Below are 16,104 nucleotides of genomic sequence, written 5' to 3'. Positions count from 1 at the left end.
AAAGCAATTGCAGCAAAAACCAAAATTAACAAATGAGATCTAATTAAACTGAAGAGTTTCTGCACAGCAAAAGAAACTATCATCAGAGTGAACAGGCAACCTACAGAATGGGAGAAAATTTTTGCAATCTACTCATCTGACAAAGGGCTAATATCCAGAAGCTATAAGAAACTTAAACAAATTTACAAGAAACAAACAACCCCATCAAAATGTGGACAAAGGATATAAACAGACACTTCTCGAAAGAAGACATTTATGTGGCCAACAAACATGAAAAAACGCTCAACACCACTGATCATCTGAGAAATGCACAATGAGATACCATCTCATGCCAGTCAGAATGGCGATTACTAAAAAGTCAAGAAACTATAGATGCTGGTGAGGCTGTGGAGAAATAAGAATACTTTTACACTGTTGGTGGGAATGTAAATTAGTTCATCTATTGTGGAAAACAATTCCTCAAGGATCTAGAACCAGAAATACCATTTGGCCCAGCAATCCCATTACTAGGTATATACCCAAAGGAATAGAAATCATTCTACTATAAAGACATATGCACACGTATGTTTATTGCAGCACTATTTACAACAACAAACACTTGGAACCAACCCAAATGCCCATCAATGATAGATTGGATAAAGAAAATGTCAACATATATACCATGGAATACTATGTAGCCATAAAAAGAAATGAGATCATGTCCTTTGCAGGGACAGGGATAAAGCTGGAAGCCATCATTCTCAGCAAACTAACACAGGAACAGAAAACCAAACACTGCCTGTTCTCACTCATAAGTGGGAGTTGAACAATGAGAACATATGGCCACGGGGAGAGAAACATCACACACTGGGGCCTGTCGGGGGTGGGGGAGTTGCAAGGAAGGGAGAGCATTAGGACAAATAGCTAATGCATATGGGGCTTAAAACCTAGATGACGGGAAGATAGGTGCAGCAAACCACCATGGTACATGTATACCTACGTAACAAACCTGCATGTTCTGCACTTGTATCCCGGAACTGTCAGTAAAATTAAAAAAAAAAAAAAAAAAGTACCGTGGTACAAAAGGTAAGGCAATGGCATGATTTATGCCAATGTCGATGACTACTTAGATCAAGGTTTTCACTAGGGAAGGCCTCGATGCAGCCCTCATTCTTCTAGCTATTCAGACCAGAAACCTCAGAGTCACCACTGGCTCCTCTCTCCTTCTCATACCCACATCCATTCCAAGAGGAAAACCCCATTTGCTTGACCTACAACACATACATCCCGAATCTAAGCATATCTCACTGTCTCCACTGCTCCCTCCTGCTGCAAGCCACCACCATCTCTTGGCCTGAGTTATCACTGTTGCTGCCTAACTGGTCCCCCTCCTTCCACATTTAATTCCCCCTGATGAACGCACCATAAAACTGCTATGTTCAATCTTCTTAAAACTTAAGACAGGTCGTTCTACAATTCTACTCCAAATCCTGCAATGTCCCCCTCCCCCATTCAGAGTAAAAGCCAAGGACCTCACAATACCTACGAGGCACTGCTCCCTATGACCTCTCTCAGAGAATCCATTCCTTACTGCTTTGCGTCTTGCTTACTCTACTGCAGCCACACTGGCCTCCCACATATCAGAGAGGCTTCCTCCTCTTTACATTGGCTATTCATTCTACTTAGAAGGGTCCTTCCCTGACTGCCACCACCAGGGAAGCCAGCAGCAAAAACCCACTTTCCAGGCAAACCCTCAAGGTTCAGCAGACACTGGGATGGCCCTGCTGCTGCAGCCCACCATGTCAGTCAGGGTGTCTCTAGGCCTGGCATTGCACCATTTAATTCAACCAAACAAATGCCTATTACCCCATTCAGACCCTGTGCCGTGACAGTGTGCACGTCATACTGTCCACCTATGTCTCCATCCATCATCTTAGCTTAGGCTGTGATCCAAGGGGCCATGTGCAGTCAGGGGAACTGAGTGCCCTAGAACAGGGGTCCCCAACTCCCCAGGCCACCGACCGGTACTGGTCGGTGTCCTGTTAGGAACTGGGCTGCAGAGCAGGAGGTGAGCAGCAGGCAATCCAGCATTAGCCTGAGCTGTGCCTCCTGTCAGATCAGCAGGGGCATTCGATTCTCACAGGAGCAGGAACCCTATTGTGACCTGCGCACGCGAGGGATCTGGGTTGTATGCTCCTTATGAGAATCTAATTAATGCCTCATGATCTGAAGTGGAACAGCTTCATCTCGAAACCATCCCTCCTGCCCCGCCCCACCTCCCCATCAGTCTGTGGAAAAAATGTCTTCCACCAAACCAGCCCCTGGTGCTGAAAAGGTTGCAGACCACTGCCCTAGAGTGATGAACGGAGAGGGCTCTGGAAAGTGTCCACACTGGCGGTCATACTTTCTCCAGCCTCAGTTTCTGCCACCATGACTTTAAACCAAAGCAGAAGCTGACCTGGTGGGGGGCAGGGAGACAAGGAATGACTTTCTCCAAGGAGAACTAACAACAGAATAAGACTTAAGCAGCTCACAAACTCAGCCTGACTGTTTTAATTTTTTTTTTTCTTGTATTATTATACTTTAAGTTTTAGGGTACATGTGCACATTGTGCAGGTTAGTTACATATGTATACATGTGCCATGCTGGTGCGCTGCACCCACTAATTCATCATCTAGCATTAGGTGTATCTCCCAATGCTATCCCTCCTCCCTCCCCCCACCCCACAACAGTCCCCAGAGTGTGATGTTCCCCTTCCTGTGTCCATGTGATCTCATTGTTCAATTCCCACCTGTGAGTGAGAATTCAGTTCACACCATTTAAGGGAAGGGGGAAGAAAGGAGAAAGTGCCTATTAAAGGGAACATTTGTGGTGTCTCCGCCCAGACTCCTCTGGAGTTGCGTGGTGATAAGCACTGTCATTCCCCATTTGCAGAACATATGCTGCAGAGCACAGACTGCGGCACCCATGTGTAACTGCCTATTAAAAAAAAAAAAAACAAATCCAAAGGTCCAGAAATCAGCGGAGCAGTATGGTGACTACATTTCCTCTCTCAAAAGACAGCAGCAATAGGATGCTGATCTCAGGAGGAAGCAGAGCTTAGAAAACACAATCTGTCTTCAAGGCTCATTCAAATGCAAACATTATGGTTAGGGGCAAGATGTCCACCGCCTAATGAGGTGCCCATATAACTACGGATTAGGACAATCTCCTTACATGAACTCAAACAGCCAGCCCAGCAGGCACTCCTAAACAGACCCAAATTGCTGAAGCATCTGAAAGTAGGAAGCCCCGGCACCTAAGAATTGGTGGCAGGAAGGAATTAGATGTCTAATCCATGTATTTTTGTTTCACCAGACTAATTTCTGGGGAACAATCCAAAGGTACAGTCAGCCACTGTAGCAAAGATGCATGTATTAATATCCCTCCAAGCATTGGCTTTGGGATTCTTTTCCCCATTGCTCCTGAGACGCCTTCTCACATCATCTAATTCAAGACCATTCCTAATATTCTCACTCATATTAAAATAGCACATATCACAATTTGTAATTATATGGTTACTGATTTATTCATGAAATTCTTTTTCATCTTCCCTATTAGACTACAGGCTCCAGAAGGATAGGGGCCATATTGGCCTAATTCTAGTAATCTCAGTGACTAGCATAATGCCTGGCACACACACCCAACAAATATTTAAGATGTTAATGAAGAATGAATGAGTGAACAAATGGACAAGTTAATGAGTGAGTGATGCTCTCTATCCTTTCAACTGTTGCATTTGGCAATAAAAGCAGTATAATTGGTCCCTCTGTAGTGAAGTTCTGCCCTGGGTGTGTTTGGGATCAAAGAATCAGTCCCCACCCATGGCTCCTGCTAGAGGAGTAGCAAGCCATGTGACCCCACCTCATAGTCACAGAGAATTAGACCTGCCAGGGGCATGACCCTCACCAGAGTGAGGCCCATTATTAGGCTGGCAATGAACTCTGACTTGGGTGGTCTTTCTTACAAAGGGAAATCAAGCTACCACTCTCTTCTGTTGGGACTTTGAACAAATAAACACAGAGAAGATTCAGTGGATGCTTGAACTGCAAGGTTGTGCAGAGACGGGTGGGTTGCATGCTGGGGCCACCACTGTGGTATTAGAGTATCAGTTATGAAGGAACAATGCAATCAGAGGGAGGTGGTGGGGAGAGAAAGGAGACCACAGCTGGCATGCTCAGAGAAGCTGAGAAGCCATGAGAGGAGAGGCAGAGGTTTCCAGGGTTGCCTCAGTTCAAGCCCTTTCCGAGGCCTGGCTCCTCCTGTTTCCTGGATTTCCATGTGATTCCTCTGACCCTAAAATACACCACTTCCCCCTGCTCTCCCACAGATACACACCACACACATTTTCGTTGAACTGGTTTGACTAGATTTTGTTCCCTTCAACAAAAATCCGTGTGCAAATGACACCAGCACACATTGCCCACGCCAAATCTGTCAGTGTGCGTGGATCAGCTCTGTCCAGGGTCCTGGGCTGCGACAGCATCACCCACATCCCTGGACCACAAGCTGGTTATGGATTCCTCCATATTCCCCAACCAAGATGTGAAAAAGATCCCTTCTTTGCTTCTGCAGAGCCTGTTATGGTTTAAATTGTGCCCTCCCCCTCCAAAAAAAGAGACGTTGGAGTCTCAACTCCCAGTACCTCAGAATGTGATCTTATTTGGAGACAGTCTTTACAGAGGTAATCATTTAACTGAAGTCACTAGGGTGGGCCCTAATCTAATATGACTGGATGTCCTTTTTAAAAGGAGAAATGCGGAGACAGACACGCACACAATGAGAATACCACGTGAAGATGGAGGCAGCGATCAAGGCAACGCTTTTGTAAGCCAAGGAATGCCGAGGATTGCCAGCAAACCACTGGCAGCTGGGGGAGACACCTGGAACAGATTTTCCCTCAGCCCTCAGAAGAAACCAACAAATATTCCTCAACACCACACATGGGTGTAAAACCATAGCTAGAGAGAAGCTGCATACAGAACAGCTTTCTGATCAAAATATGCCACTTCCATAGGGCATATTGATTATTTTGAGCTGGATGCAAATAAGAATCAACAGGTACAGCAAGAAGCTTTCCTGGATATTTCTTTATCTGAAGAAACTCCTAAGAAATAAGGACTGTCATAAATCCCCTCTCCCAGGGAAGTTTTATGGCAATGAAGAAGACAGAAAGTTGGCTCCAAGATGAACCTGCACAAATAACCCTTTATCTTCCATTAGATTCCCCATGTATTTCCCTTCCCACAGTTTGCTGCCCTTGGAGGCCTAAAACCCTCCTTTGACTTGCTACTTCTCTAAACCTTTATTGTGCCTTTGCTAAGATGCTGTATAAGCTCAAGTTCAAACCAACCCTTTGAGTACTCCATATGTGAGCAGGATGTACATGCTAATAAACTTGTTTGTTTTCTCTTGTTCATCAGTCTTTTGTTAGTCTAATTTACAGAAAACCCAAGATGCAGTAGCAGAAAGAAGCTTTTCCCTCCCCTACAAGAATAACTAGAGTCCCACACAAATCTGCCTGGCAGGCTCAGCTTCAGGGTAAACAAAACTCTTTTCTACCCTCACCCTTTATCTCAGGACTCCTGCCTTGAAGCCCTCTTTATAGTCCCAAAATACCATGCCAGAGACCACAGATTATTTGTCATGAATTTGTGTCCCCACCAAAATTCTTATGCTGAAGTCCCAGTCATCAGTGTCTCAGAAGGTACTCCTATTTGGAGATAAGTGCATATTCGGAGATAAAGGGGTTATTAAGTTAAAATGAGTCCTTTAGGGTGGGATGCTAATCCAATATGACCAGTGTTCTTATGACAGGAGGAAGAGACAGCAAGGGTGTGCCTGCACAGAAAGCAATCAAGAGGCAGCAAGACAGCCATCTGCAAACCATGGAGATAGGCCATGAGACAAGCCAACCCTGGTGGTGCTTTGATCTTAGACTTCCAGCCTCGAGAACTGTGAGAAAATACATTTCTGTTGTTTAAGCCACCCAGTTGGTGGTATTTTGCTACAGCAGCCCGAGCAAAGTAATATATAATCCTCAATATTCTTCCTCCTCTCCTTACTTATGAAGAGAACTCCTAATTTTTAGCTGGGTACATGGCTGCCTACATTACAGACCACATTTCCTAGCTTCCCTTGCTGCTATAGTCAGTCATGTGATTACATTTTTGCCAATAGGATGTAATGTAAGAAGAAATGTCAAGTGTGCCTTCAGGAAAATGTCTTTAAAGGGAAAAGCCATGACCTTCTTTTTCCCTGCATCCTTTTTGCTGGCTGGAAGGTGGACCTGATCACCGAAGCTTAAGCAGCCTATGTGGCTCAGGAGGCAGAAGTCACATGCCAAGGATACAGTGTGAGATATAGAATGAGCCACCTTACCACCTCTTCACAGACCATTTCTGAGGTTTCCATGCGAGACAGAAATAAACTTGCAGCTTGGTTAGGCCACAATTTTGGAGGTTTTCTGTCACCCTTTGTCACACTTAACCCTAACTGATACTGTTAGTTTCTCTTTCTACCTCCTCCTTTTCTGCCCTTTCCTCTCTCCTGCAAGGAGAAAGCTCTCTTCACTGACAAGAGCCTCAGGCAGAGTGGATTAGCCTAGTAAAGGTTAACAGGCAATGTTGATTATAAGTGACCTCCTGCTAGATTAACCAGGCAGTCAGCAGACAGGTAAAACTGTTACCCATTTTCCTTCTATTCTAAGTCCAATTCCCCACTCCTATCCTAATTAACTATTTAACTTCTTCCAGATGACACTGCTCAAAACCTCCAGTGCTCAGAGAAGGAAATCCAAACTTTGAAGCTTGGCACTCAAAGCCCTTCACAATCTAGCCATAATCTACCTCTGCAATTTTTTTTTAACACTAAAAGCAATACTAAAACCAAAACAGACTAATTGTTTGACCCACACACTTCAGGGATGCCAGTTCCCTGCCTTTACCCATGATGTTCCCCTTCTAGATGCTTTTCTGGGGCCATGCAAAGGGCCTAGGGTCTGAAGACAATTGAATTTAAGGCCCGCTCCATTGCTTCCAAGTGATGTAAACTTGGTTACTTCACCTGTAAGTTGGGAATAATACACTGCCTCACATGGGGGTTCTGAAGTCAGACACAGATTGCATGACCTTTGGTCTTGCAAACCATGAAATACTACAGTCTCATAAGGCATGACTGTCCTGAATCTGGCATTAGGGTGCATCTTGGTGCTGGTGTCTCTTGGTTCTGAAGCTGCTAGGTAAGACCCTGGACCTGAATCACTAATTCTTATTGAGCCAGCACACTACTAAATGCTTTCCATGCATAACCCCATTCAATCCTCACAAGAGTCTCATGAGACCTGCATTATTATTAATACTTCCATTTTATAGACGAGGAAACAGACCCTGATTTGAACTCAGTTCTGACTTCCCAGTCCAAGCCTCTAGCCTTACACATAACTCCTCAAGGGCAGAAGCTGTATCCTTCCTTACTTTGTAACTGCCCCTTGAGATATGAATTATTATTTGTTCTCTGGATGGGGACCATTTATATCAAAATGACCCCACAGTGCCCGGTACCCAGTAATTGAGTGGATAACTGCTGATCTCTCCAGGGCAGTGTTTCCCAAACAGTGGCCTGGGGACCCCCTGCATCAAATCCCTCTGGGTGTTTGGGTCTTCCAATGCCTCACCTGCGAAATACTTATCTCTGAGATGGTGTCTGGTATCCGCCTGTGTAGGAAGCTCCAGAGTGACTTTTTATTTGATATTTAAGTTTAAAAACCACAGTGAGTCCATGGAGATTGCACCACGGATGCCACTTAGAGTAGCAGCACCTGAGGCCTCCCTTCCCCCAGCCACCACTTCCGCCCCTGAGCTCCAGGCAGAGGCTTCTGGGAGTTTAGATAGCTGAGGCTGACAAAGCTAGCTTCTTGGTTACCCTAAGACCACCTGGCGGGAGCCTTTTTCCCCAGAGGCTCTGGGGGGGCTGAGTAGAGAACCCCACCGTCCAGCCCCATCCCCCAAGCTTGAGCTGCCCTCTGGATGCCCTGCCAAATCAGGAGTCATCTGACCCAGGAGGAACAGACAGGGGAAGCAGGCAAATGGGTGTCGCTTTGGAGGGGGTGGAAGTATGCATGGTGGGCAGGCCAAGGCTGAGCCAGGGGAGAGTGGAGCTCCCTCTACAAGGCCAAGTCTCCCACGCGGCGAGCTGGGGAACTCCTGGGGACGCCGAGTTTGGCGCGAAGAGCTGAGTTGTCAAGCGCAGGTCTTGACCCTATCTCGGAAATGTCTAAGGTTCCCTCAGCAGGCGAGAGGGCGAGGGCTGTGCTTAGCCTGCGGGGTGGGGTCCCGCCGTCCTCTCCCCGAGCCTCGGCTTTCCCGCCCCGAGGCCCCGCCGCAGGCTACGCCCTCTGACCTGCAGGCAGCGCGCCCTGCCCACCCCGCGCCGCCGGCCCCGCAGCATCCTCCTGCTCGCGGCTCTCCCGCCACCTGTCCCGCTCCCTGCCGCGCCCTGGGGCCCGCACCTACCCACGCCGTGCCGCTCCTTGTCAGCTTTACGCCAGGGGGCCATGGCTGGGCCGGGGCCTCGCGTCCTCCCGTGGGGAAGCCGTCAGGGGGTGGCTGGGCGCCGCAGGGCCCCACTTCCTTCCTCTTTTCAAACTCCTCTCAGGGCCCGCCCTCTCCTCCCTCGCCGGGGCTCCCCGCTCCCTCCTCCCTCCCGTTGGGCAGGGGCACACTAGAAGGCTGGTGCCCCGTAGGCTAAGACACGCCACCCCACCCCACTTCACGCAAAGCTTGGGGACCACTCCCACCTCGTCTCCTCCCCAGGCGAGGGGGCAGAGGCCAGTCCCCACCTGGGGCTCGACAGACCACCACCGCAAGTGCAGAGAGTTTCCTGATTGCCGTGCCTAGGGACTGAACAAACCTTCTCCTTAACTCCCCTCAGCATGAGCTTTGGTGTCAGATCTCGGTTCGAATCCAGACGGGGACAAATGACTTCATTTTTCTAAGCTTCAGTTTTCTCATCTGTGAAAAGGGATACTAATACCTACTTCATATGATTATTGTGAGGGTTAGAGAGACAATGTACACAGCAGGTGACATGGAAGAGTAAATGTTTACCTGGAGGTGGATCCTTTACAGCCTTTTGTGTGTGTGTGTGTGTGTGTGTGTGTGAGACGGAGTTTTGAGTTTCTCTCTTGCTGCCCAGGCTGGAGTGCAACGACGAGATCGCGGCTCACCGCGACCTCCGCCTCCCGAGTTCAAGCGACTCTCCTGTCTCAGCCTTCCGAGTAGCTGGGATTACAGGCATGCACCAGCATGCCCGGCTAACTTTGCGTTTTCAGTAGAAACGTGGTTTCTCCATGTTGGTCATGCTGGTCTCAAACTCCCCACCTCAGGTGATCCGCCAGCCTCAGCCTCCCAAAGTGCTGGGATTACAGGTGTGAGCCACCGTGCCCGGCCCATTTACAGCTTTTTATCATTTTGGTGCCACAAACCCGTTGGAAAATCTGATGTAAGCTCTAGAAGCTCTACTCTGAAAATACGTAAATACACTATTTACCAACATCACTGCAAGGTGAAGGGTGCTGTCACAGCCAGCAACAGTGGGACCCAGGAAAAGAGCCCTAGAGTTAGGCTAATGGAGACATTTCCTCGAAAAATCTCATTTTTGCTCTGAGAACAGATTCTGTCCAAAAAAAAAAAAAAAAAAAAAGTCTGATCCACAGTGATAAGGCTGAATTTAAGTTTTGCTGAGTTTTCTTTCTTTATTCATGACTCTCACTACACCTTTCTGCCTTACACTAGAGAGTCATTAAGATAGATTAGGCAATATCACAGCTGAACTGAAGCAACAAAAAATTGATTTTGTTTTATCTGCAGTTATTTTCTTTTCTGTTTTCTAGCAGCACAAATTAGGTAATAATGTCTTATACAGTCAGCAGTGGTATTAGGGTTCCACCAGATGACCAGAGTAGATTTTATATATATACATACATATATATACATACATACATATATGCATATATATATACACATACATACATATATGCATATATATACACATACATACATATATGCATATATACACACACATACATATATGCATATATATATATACACATACATATATATATATGAGAGACAGAGAGAGATTGGGGATTGGCTAATGCGATTGTGGGGCTGTCAGGAAGAGCAGTTTGAAACTCACAGGTAGATGTCCTCAGGAGGAATTTCTTCTTTTTCAAGGAACCTCAGTTCTATTCATAAGGTTTGTCAACTAATTGGATCACACCAACCAAATGTATTGAGGATAATCTCCCTTAATTAAATTCAATGTATGGTAGATGTTAATCACATCTACAAAGTACTTCACAGCAATACCTGTGAAGATTGTGAAGATTGGTATTTGATTGAATAACTGGGCCATAGCCTTGCCAAGTTGACTCACAAAACTAGCTATCACAACAATGTTATAAATTGGGACTATACAATAGAGGATGGCAAACATTTTCTGTAAAGGCACAGATAGTCAGTATTTTAGTCTTTGCAGTCCAGAAAGCAAAATCAAGTATATATGTAGGATGCAGGTACTTATGTAAAGAAAGAAAAAAGGTTCTAAATTTTTTTATTAATAAAATTCAAAATATGATGTGAATGAGTATTTTTTGTAATACTAGCTTAGTGAGGCAAAAAAAATACATTTTGGGAATGATATCACATTTCACCTTATTGGAGTTCAAAGTTAATGTGCCTTATCGAAATTGATTCAAATGTTCATATGTTAATGCTGATCTGACAGGATATTTACTTTCTATTTCTGAAAAAAATGTTTACCAAATGGGCAATGGTTAAAAGCCCAGAAAAGCTAATAAAATTAACCTTTGATACCACTGATTCAATAACATCACAGATTTAGATATTTTCCACAAAGTACCTGATGGTGAATATTACAATTAATAATCATAAGCTTTAAATATCTTATATTTTCACCCACCTTCTAAATTTGCTCCAAAAGCCTGCTTCTGCTCCACAGATTTTTTTTTTACCTGAACACTAGCAACACATCTTAGCAGATTCCACTTCAGGTTGTGTTGAATTAGTGTTTTCTCATTTTCTTTTAAAGTAATCTTGCCCATAGTTCTTCTACACAGGCTCTTCATAGAAGCTATTTCTTGATTCACTTCGAACTCAGCATTGACTCCTCAAATAAACAACAACTGAGCTGTATTGGTAATATTTGTCAATAAGAACTAAGGAAAACCACTAGAAGTCATTTTAAAATTCACTATTGATGCTCCTGTCAATGTTCTCAACCAAGCAACCAGTGTCACCAAAAGGCTAAAAGTCTTAAACTAATTTATTTTCACTGGATATATTTCATCTGCTGCTATAATCAAACATGATTTAATGAACTCAACATCAATAAAATATTTTGCCTTGCTTGCATAACAAGCCACTTGGAAACTTATTCTGGTTGTAGTCTCATTTTCACTTTTTATTATTTTAAAGAAATTGTGCTGTGATGAGATATTCTGTTTTAAATTTTCTAATTTGTCTTGTCATTGCTTTTGTGTAAGTTGGAAAAGATGTGATGAGTGCTTAATCTATTATGTTGTTTGGAGTGTCAACATGTAATAAACACAATGCTTTCTCCTCTGCTTTGTTTGTTTTGTGCTGCTATAACAGAATGCTACAGACTGTGTAATTTATGATGAACAGAAATTTATTTGGCTCACACCTCTGGAGGCTGGGAAGTTAAATATCAAGGGGCCAACATCCAGCAAGGGCATTTTTTGCTGTGCCATCCCATGGTGGAAGGTGACAGGGCAAGAGCCAGAGAGCAAGAGAAGCCCAAACTCGCTTTTATAACAAACCCACTCTCACAATAACTAACCACTCCCTCAATAACTAACCCACTCCTACGATAACAACATTAATCTATTTATGCAGAGCCCTCATGATCTACTAATTACATCTTATTAGGCCCCACCTTCCAACACTGTTGTTGTATTGGGGATTAAATTCCCAACTCATGAACTTTGGGGGGGTCACATTTAAACCATAGCGCTATTTAATTTGGTAACAAACAATACACACTCCACTGTGCCTTAGAAGCATGACATTTGGAGCCCACTATTCTTTCTTTTCTTTTTGATGTGCTGGCTATAGCACTGGTAATTTTGTAAAATGTTACCATAGAGAGTGATATGCACTTTAAATGCTGTGGAGGTGTAACCTCATCCTCGTGATTAGTGGGTTGCTGGACAGCACTGTGTAGCATTGAAAACACCATACACAGTCCTTGTTGCAAATAGTCAACTCTGCCATTGTAGAATGAAAACAACTATAAATGATGCATAAATGAATGAGCATGGCTGTGTTCCCATAAAATGGAATTTTTACTTCCTACAGTTTTCATATAGCATGGAATGTTATCTTTATTTTGATATTTTTCAGCAATTTAAAAATGTAAAAACTAGTCTTAGTTGATGGGCCATACAAAAACATGCAACAAGCCAGATTTGATCTGTGAACCACAGTTTGCTATCTTCTGCTATACACAGTTGTGTTGTCTTCATAAACTTGTAGCCAGGTGATCTAAAATACACTTTTTTTTTTCGATTTAGGTTTAAGCTTCTGACATACAAACAGGCAACTTCACATTAACAGTGTGGTAAAGTATCTGATGGGAGGCCAAGAATGGGTGGTGGTGCCAGAAACCAAATAAGATTGAACTTGAGGAGCACTGAAGATTTTTTTTCCCCATTCAACTTGTGACACAACCTATAATAGGAATCTCTTCCTTAAATAATGTTAAACAAACAAATTCAGCATATTAAAAGAGTTGAAAAACTGCTTTCAGTTGAAGGAGATGAAGTTTAGAAATTTTGACTGAGGGTTAATTAACTTCTTAATGGGGTGGCTTTTAGTGTAGAAATCTTTAAACTTCATATGGTTAGGAGATGGTTTTTATGTTTCTGAAATATGGGCTTTTCGTTACAGTTAACAATCCTATGGCATCATAAAAATTTTTTGGCAAGAGAGATCAATAGTCAAACATAAAAATCTGACTAAAACCACTTAAAGAATTTACAATAATCTTGGTCACACAATTTTATTAAACACCATCTGTCAGTTACTTGACTATTATGTAGTACACTCTTGATGACTATAACTTCACATACATTGTGAGGGATGACTGTGGGTAAAAGGACATCTCTAGCCAAGATTTCTGTTAAGTTCAGTCCTGTGTGTCCAACTACCTCCTAGACATCCCCTCCCAGCCCCATCAATGTCTCCATATTTCAAAACCAAGCTCATATCATAACTGTACCCTAGACTTGTCCCTCTTCTGACTGTTTCTACCCAATGTTAACAGATGAAGTGACCAGACTGTGCTTTAATCAGGTGCTAGAACCCCATCTCCATCACTTACCTAGCTTTGTGGTTTGCAGCAAATTCACTGAACACTTTCTGAGCCCCATTCATTGAATACTTACTGCCTTTCAATCCCTGATTTAAACAGTTGGCATGCATTATCTCGTGTCATCCTAAAAGCAGCCCCATAAGACAGGTACCATTATTACCCCGATTTTACCCCCAATTTGCTAATCAGCAAACTGAGGCCAGAGAAATGAAATCCCTTATTGTAGCCAATATCCACTATGATTGCCCATGAGTGCATCATTACCCTTCACTTCACTCGGGTCAGAAATTTAACTCATCCTAATCTTCCTTTCATTCCAAATGATAATCTCAAAAACAGCTGTTGAATCTGCCCTCTTCCCCATCCCACAAACTTAAGATCTTCCTTGAAACTTGGATTACAGATCCCTTCCTCCAACCTTGCCTCCTTCCAATCTCTTCTCCATGTTACTTCTGAGAACCTTTGCCCAAGTAGTTTTGGTCTTCTCAAGCTTCTGGAATAATCTAGGAAAAATATAAGCAAAGCAGGTTTGTAATAACGTGAGAGGTTTAACAACTTTTGTGAAATGTGAAATAAAGACATTCTACAGGAAATAACTATGCAAAGCCTCAAGTATAGCCCAAAGAAATCTAACTGGACTCATGGTTTAGGTAAATTGAAGAAAACTCTTTCCCTAAGGCGCAGCAGAAGGGGAGGTTTCTGATGTCCATCTTTTTCAGAGTTGCATGTATTCAGGTCCAAGATTTGGCTAGATTTCACTAGTACGCCTGTAATGATTATTAAATATTGGAATATTTCCATACAGTTGCTAAATCGCTACATCTCAAGACATTCGAGTGCCCTCCTCCCATTCTTGTGTCACTACAGTGCCCGTCAGCTTGTTCTGAGCAGTTCATGGGGATGGGCCCCCTACTGCATAAGTCCACCAACACCCAGCCAGAGAGCTCCTGGGCCCAGATAGGGGAGAGGGCTACCTGGAGTTAGCATTGGCACGTCAGTAGGTAGATGCCTAGAGGCTTCTGGTGTCCCACTGACCTGTGTCCATCACATGGCTGCCTTTGGAAACTCCATCCTCCACAGTACTAGTCAACATTTTTCTCATTGTCTCTTCTTGTGTTAGCTGTTACAGTCATGGCAAATAGCCGAGTATATTCTCAGCAGCTCAGACAGTCGAGAGCAAAAGCTTGTACTTACCTAAATTTTACTCACCAAAGAGGAGTCCACATTCCGATCAGGACCATAAAAGACTCTCGGTAAGAAGGATATACGCTCCCAAAATCAATTAGTTACAGTAAAGGAAGGAGGCCCAACAACAAAGATGGCATGTAGATAAGTAGGCATTCAAATAATTCTGCCTTCAGATAACAGACAAAACTCTAGAAGTGACTGTGGGAGTGAGGGTTGGCGATAGGGAGAATCAAGAGCTTTCCTGCTTACCTAGAGTTTGCTCTATCAGATGAAATGTTAATAGCCTCATCCAGGTCACTGCGAATGCCACTAATTCATTCATTTTTATGGCTGAGTATTATTCCATCATAAGTATATTCTAAGTGAAGTAACTCAGGAATGGAAAACCAAACATTGTATGTTCTCACTCATAAATGGGAGCTAAGCTATAGGATGCAAAGGCATAAGAATGACAGAATGGACTCAAGGGGAAATGGTGGGAAGAGGGTGAGGGATGAAAGACTACAAATAGGGTGCAGTATATACTGCTCAGGTGATAGGTGCACCAAAATTTCACAAATCACCACTAAAGAACTTATTTATGTAACCAAACACCACCTGTTTCCCAATAACCTATGGAAATAAAGTATATATATATATATATATATGTATATATATTTAAAAATGTTAATAGCCTCAAACCCACTGCTAGTTAATGCTGTAGGCATCTGCCGGTGGGATCTACCTCAACTGTGAGACTAAGACGTCAAGGCCCAGATTAATATCTTTCAGTGCATCCTTCAAATACTTTTGGACACTATTTAAAGTCTTAAGAATATCATGCAGGGCCATCATTCCCCTCGACAGCTTCATTTCCTGCCTCCTCTGCCCCTTCTTACACCACCTCCCTGCACCACACGCACAATCACCCTACGCTCTTACAAGATGGTGCTGTTTGAAGTTTCCTAGAAGTGCCACAATTCTCAGATCTCTGTGTGCTGTAGTCCTTCCTCCAATAGGAATACCTCTTCTTGCCCTCTCGGTTAGGTAGTTCTGGGAAGATTTACTTGGTGACTCTCCCCACCTCCCAATTCCCCCTCCAGTTAGACAACCCTCCTGCGGCAGCCCATGCTCATGAACTACTGGTCTGTCTAGTAGTCGCAATGGCTCTTTCTGCAAAGCTGCCAAGGCTCATACTGGGTGCAGTGACATCAGCCCTGCTCCTTTTCCACATCTCGTTGGCACTGACTCATCTAGAAACAATGATATTTGACAGGGGCCAACTACTAGCAGTCCAAAGGCCAAATCTGGAGGATGACATATTTGTTTAACAAGCATATTTTATTTTACAGTTTTTAATATTTTTAAAAATTGCCAGCAATTAACAATCAAGAGATTTTACCTGAACTTCTAGATTTCTAGTCTCTCTCTAAATAAATGTAGACACTGCATTTCCACACGGCAGGTTCAGTTGGAGGCAGCTTCAGCAGCTGTATTTGAGTT

General features: G+C 43.7%; 1 protein-coding gene across 8 annotated transcripts in view; it reads right to left on the bottom strand.

Annotated features, from left to right (window-relative positions):
* The window catches only part of DOCK2 (dedicator of cytokinesis 2), a 442,545-nt gene extending 433,766 nt beyond the window's left edge, over positions 1 to 8,779 (bottom strand). Inside the window, exon 1 of one of the 8 annotated variants that reach the window (XR_001718032.4) lies at positions 8,532 to 8,769. Coding sequence is in view for 1 of the 8 variants with exons in the window: in XM_016954162.4 (XP_016809651.1) it covers positions 8,532 to 8,574 (43 nt within the window). In the remaining 7 variants the exon portion in view is untranslated. Of the gene's footprint in view, positions 1 to 7,693; positions 8,072 to 8,531 lie in introns of those variants that run through there. The other 7 variants (XM_016954162.4, XM_063811659.1, XM_063811662.1 and 4 more) reach the window with 7 other exon arrangements.
* Between the last annotated feature and the right edge of the window lie 7,325 nt (positions 8,780 to 16,104).

Source organism: Pan troglodytes, chromosome 4 (genome assembly GCF_028858775.2).
Source record: "Pan troglodytes isolate AG18354 chromosome 4, NHGRI_mPanTro3-v2.0_pri, whole genome shotgun sequence".
NCBI lineage: Eukaryota > Metazoa > Chordata > Mammalia > Primates > Hominidae > Pan > Pan troglodytes.
This window is presented reverse-complemented; position numbering and strand designations above follow the sequence as displayed.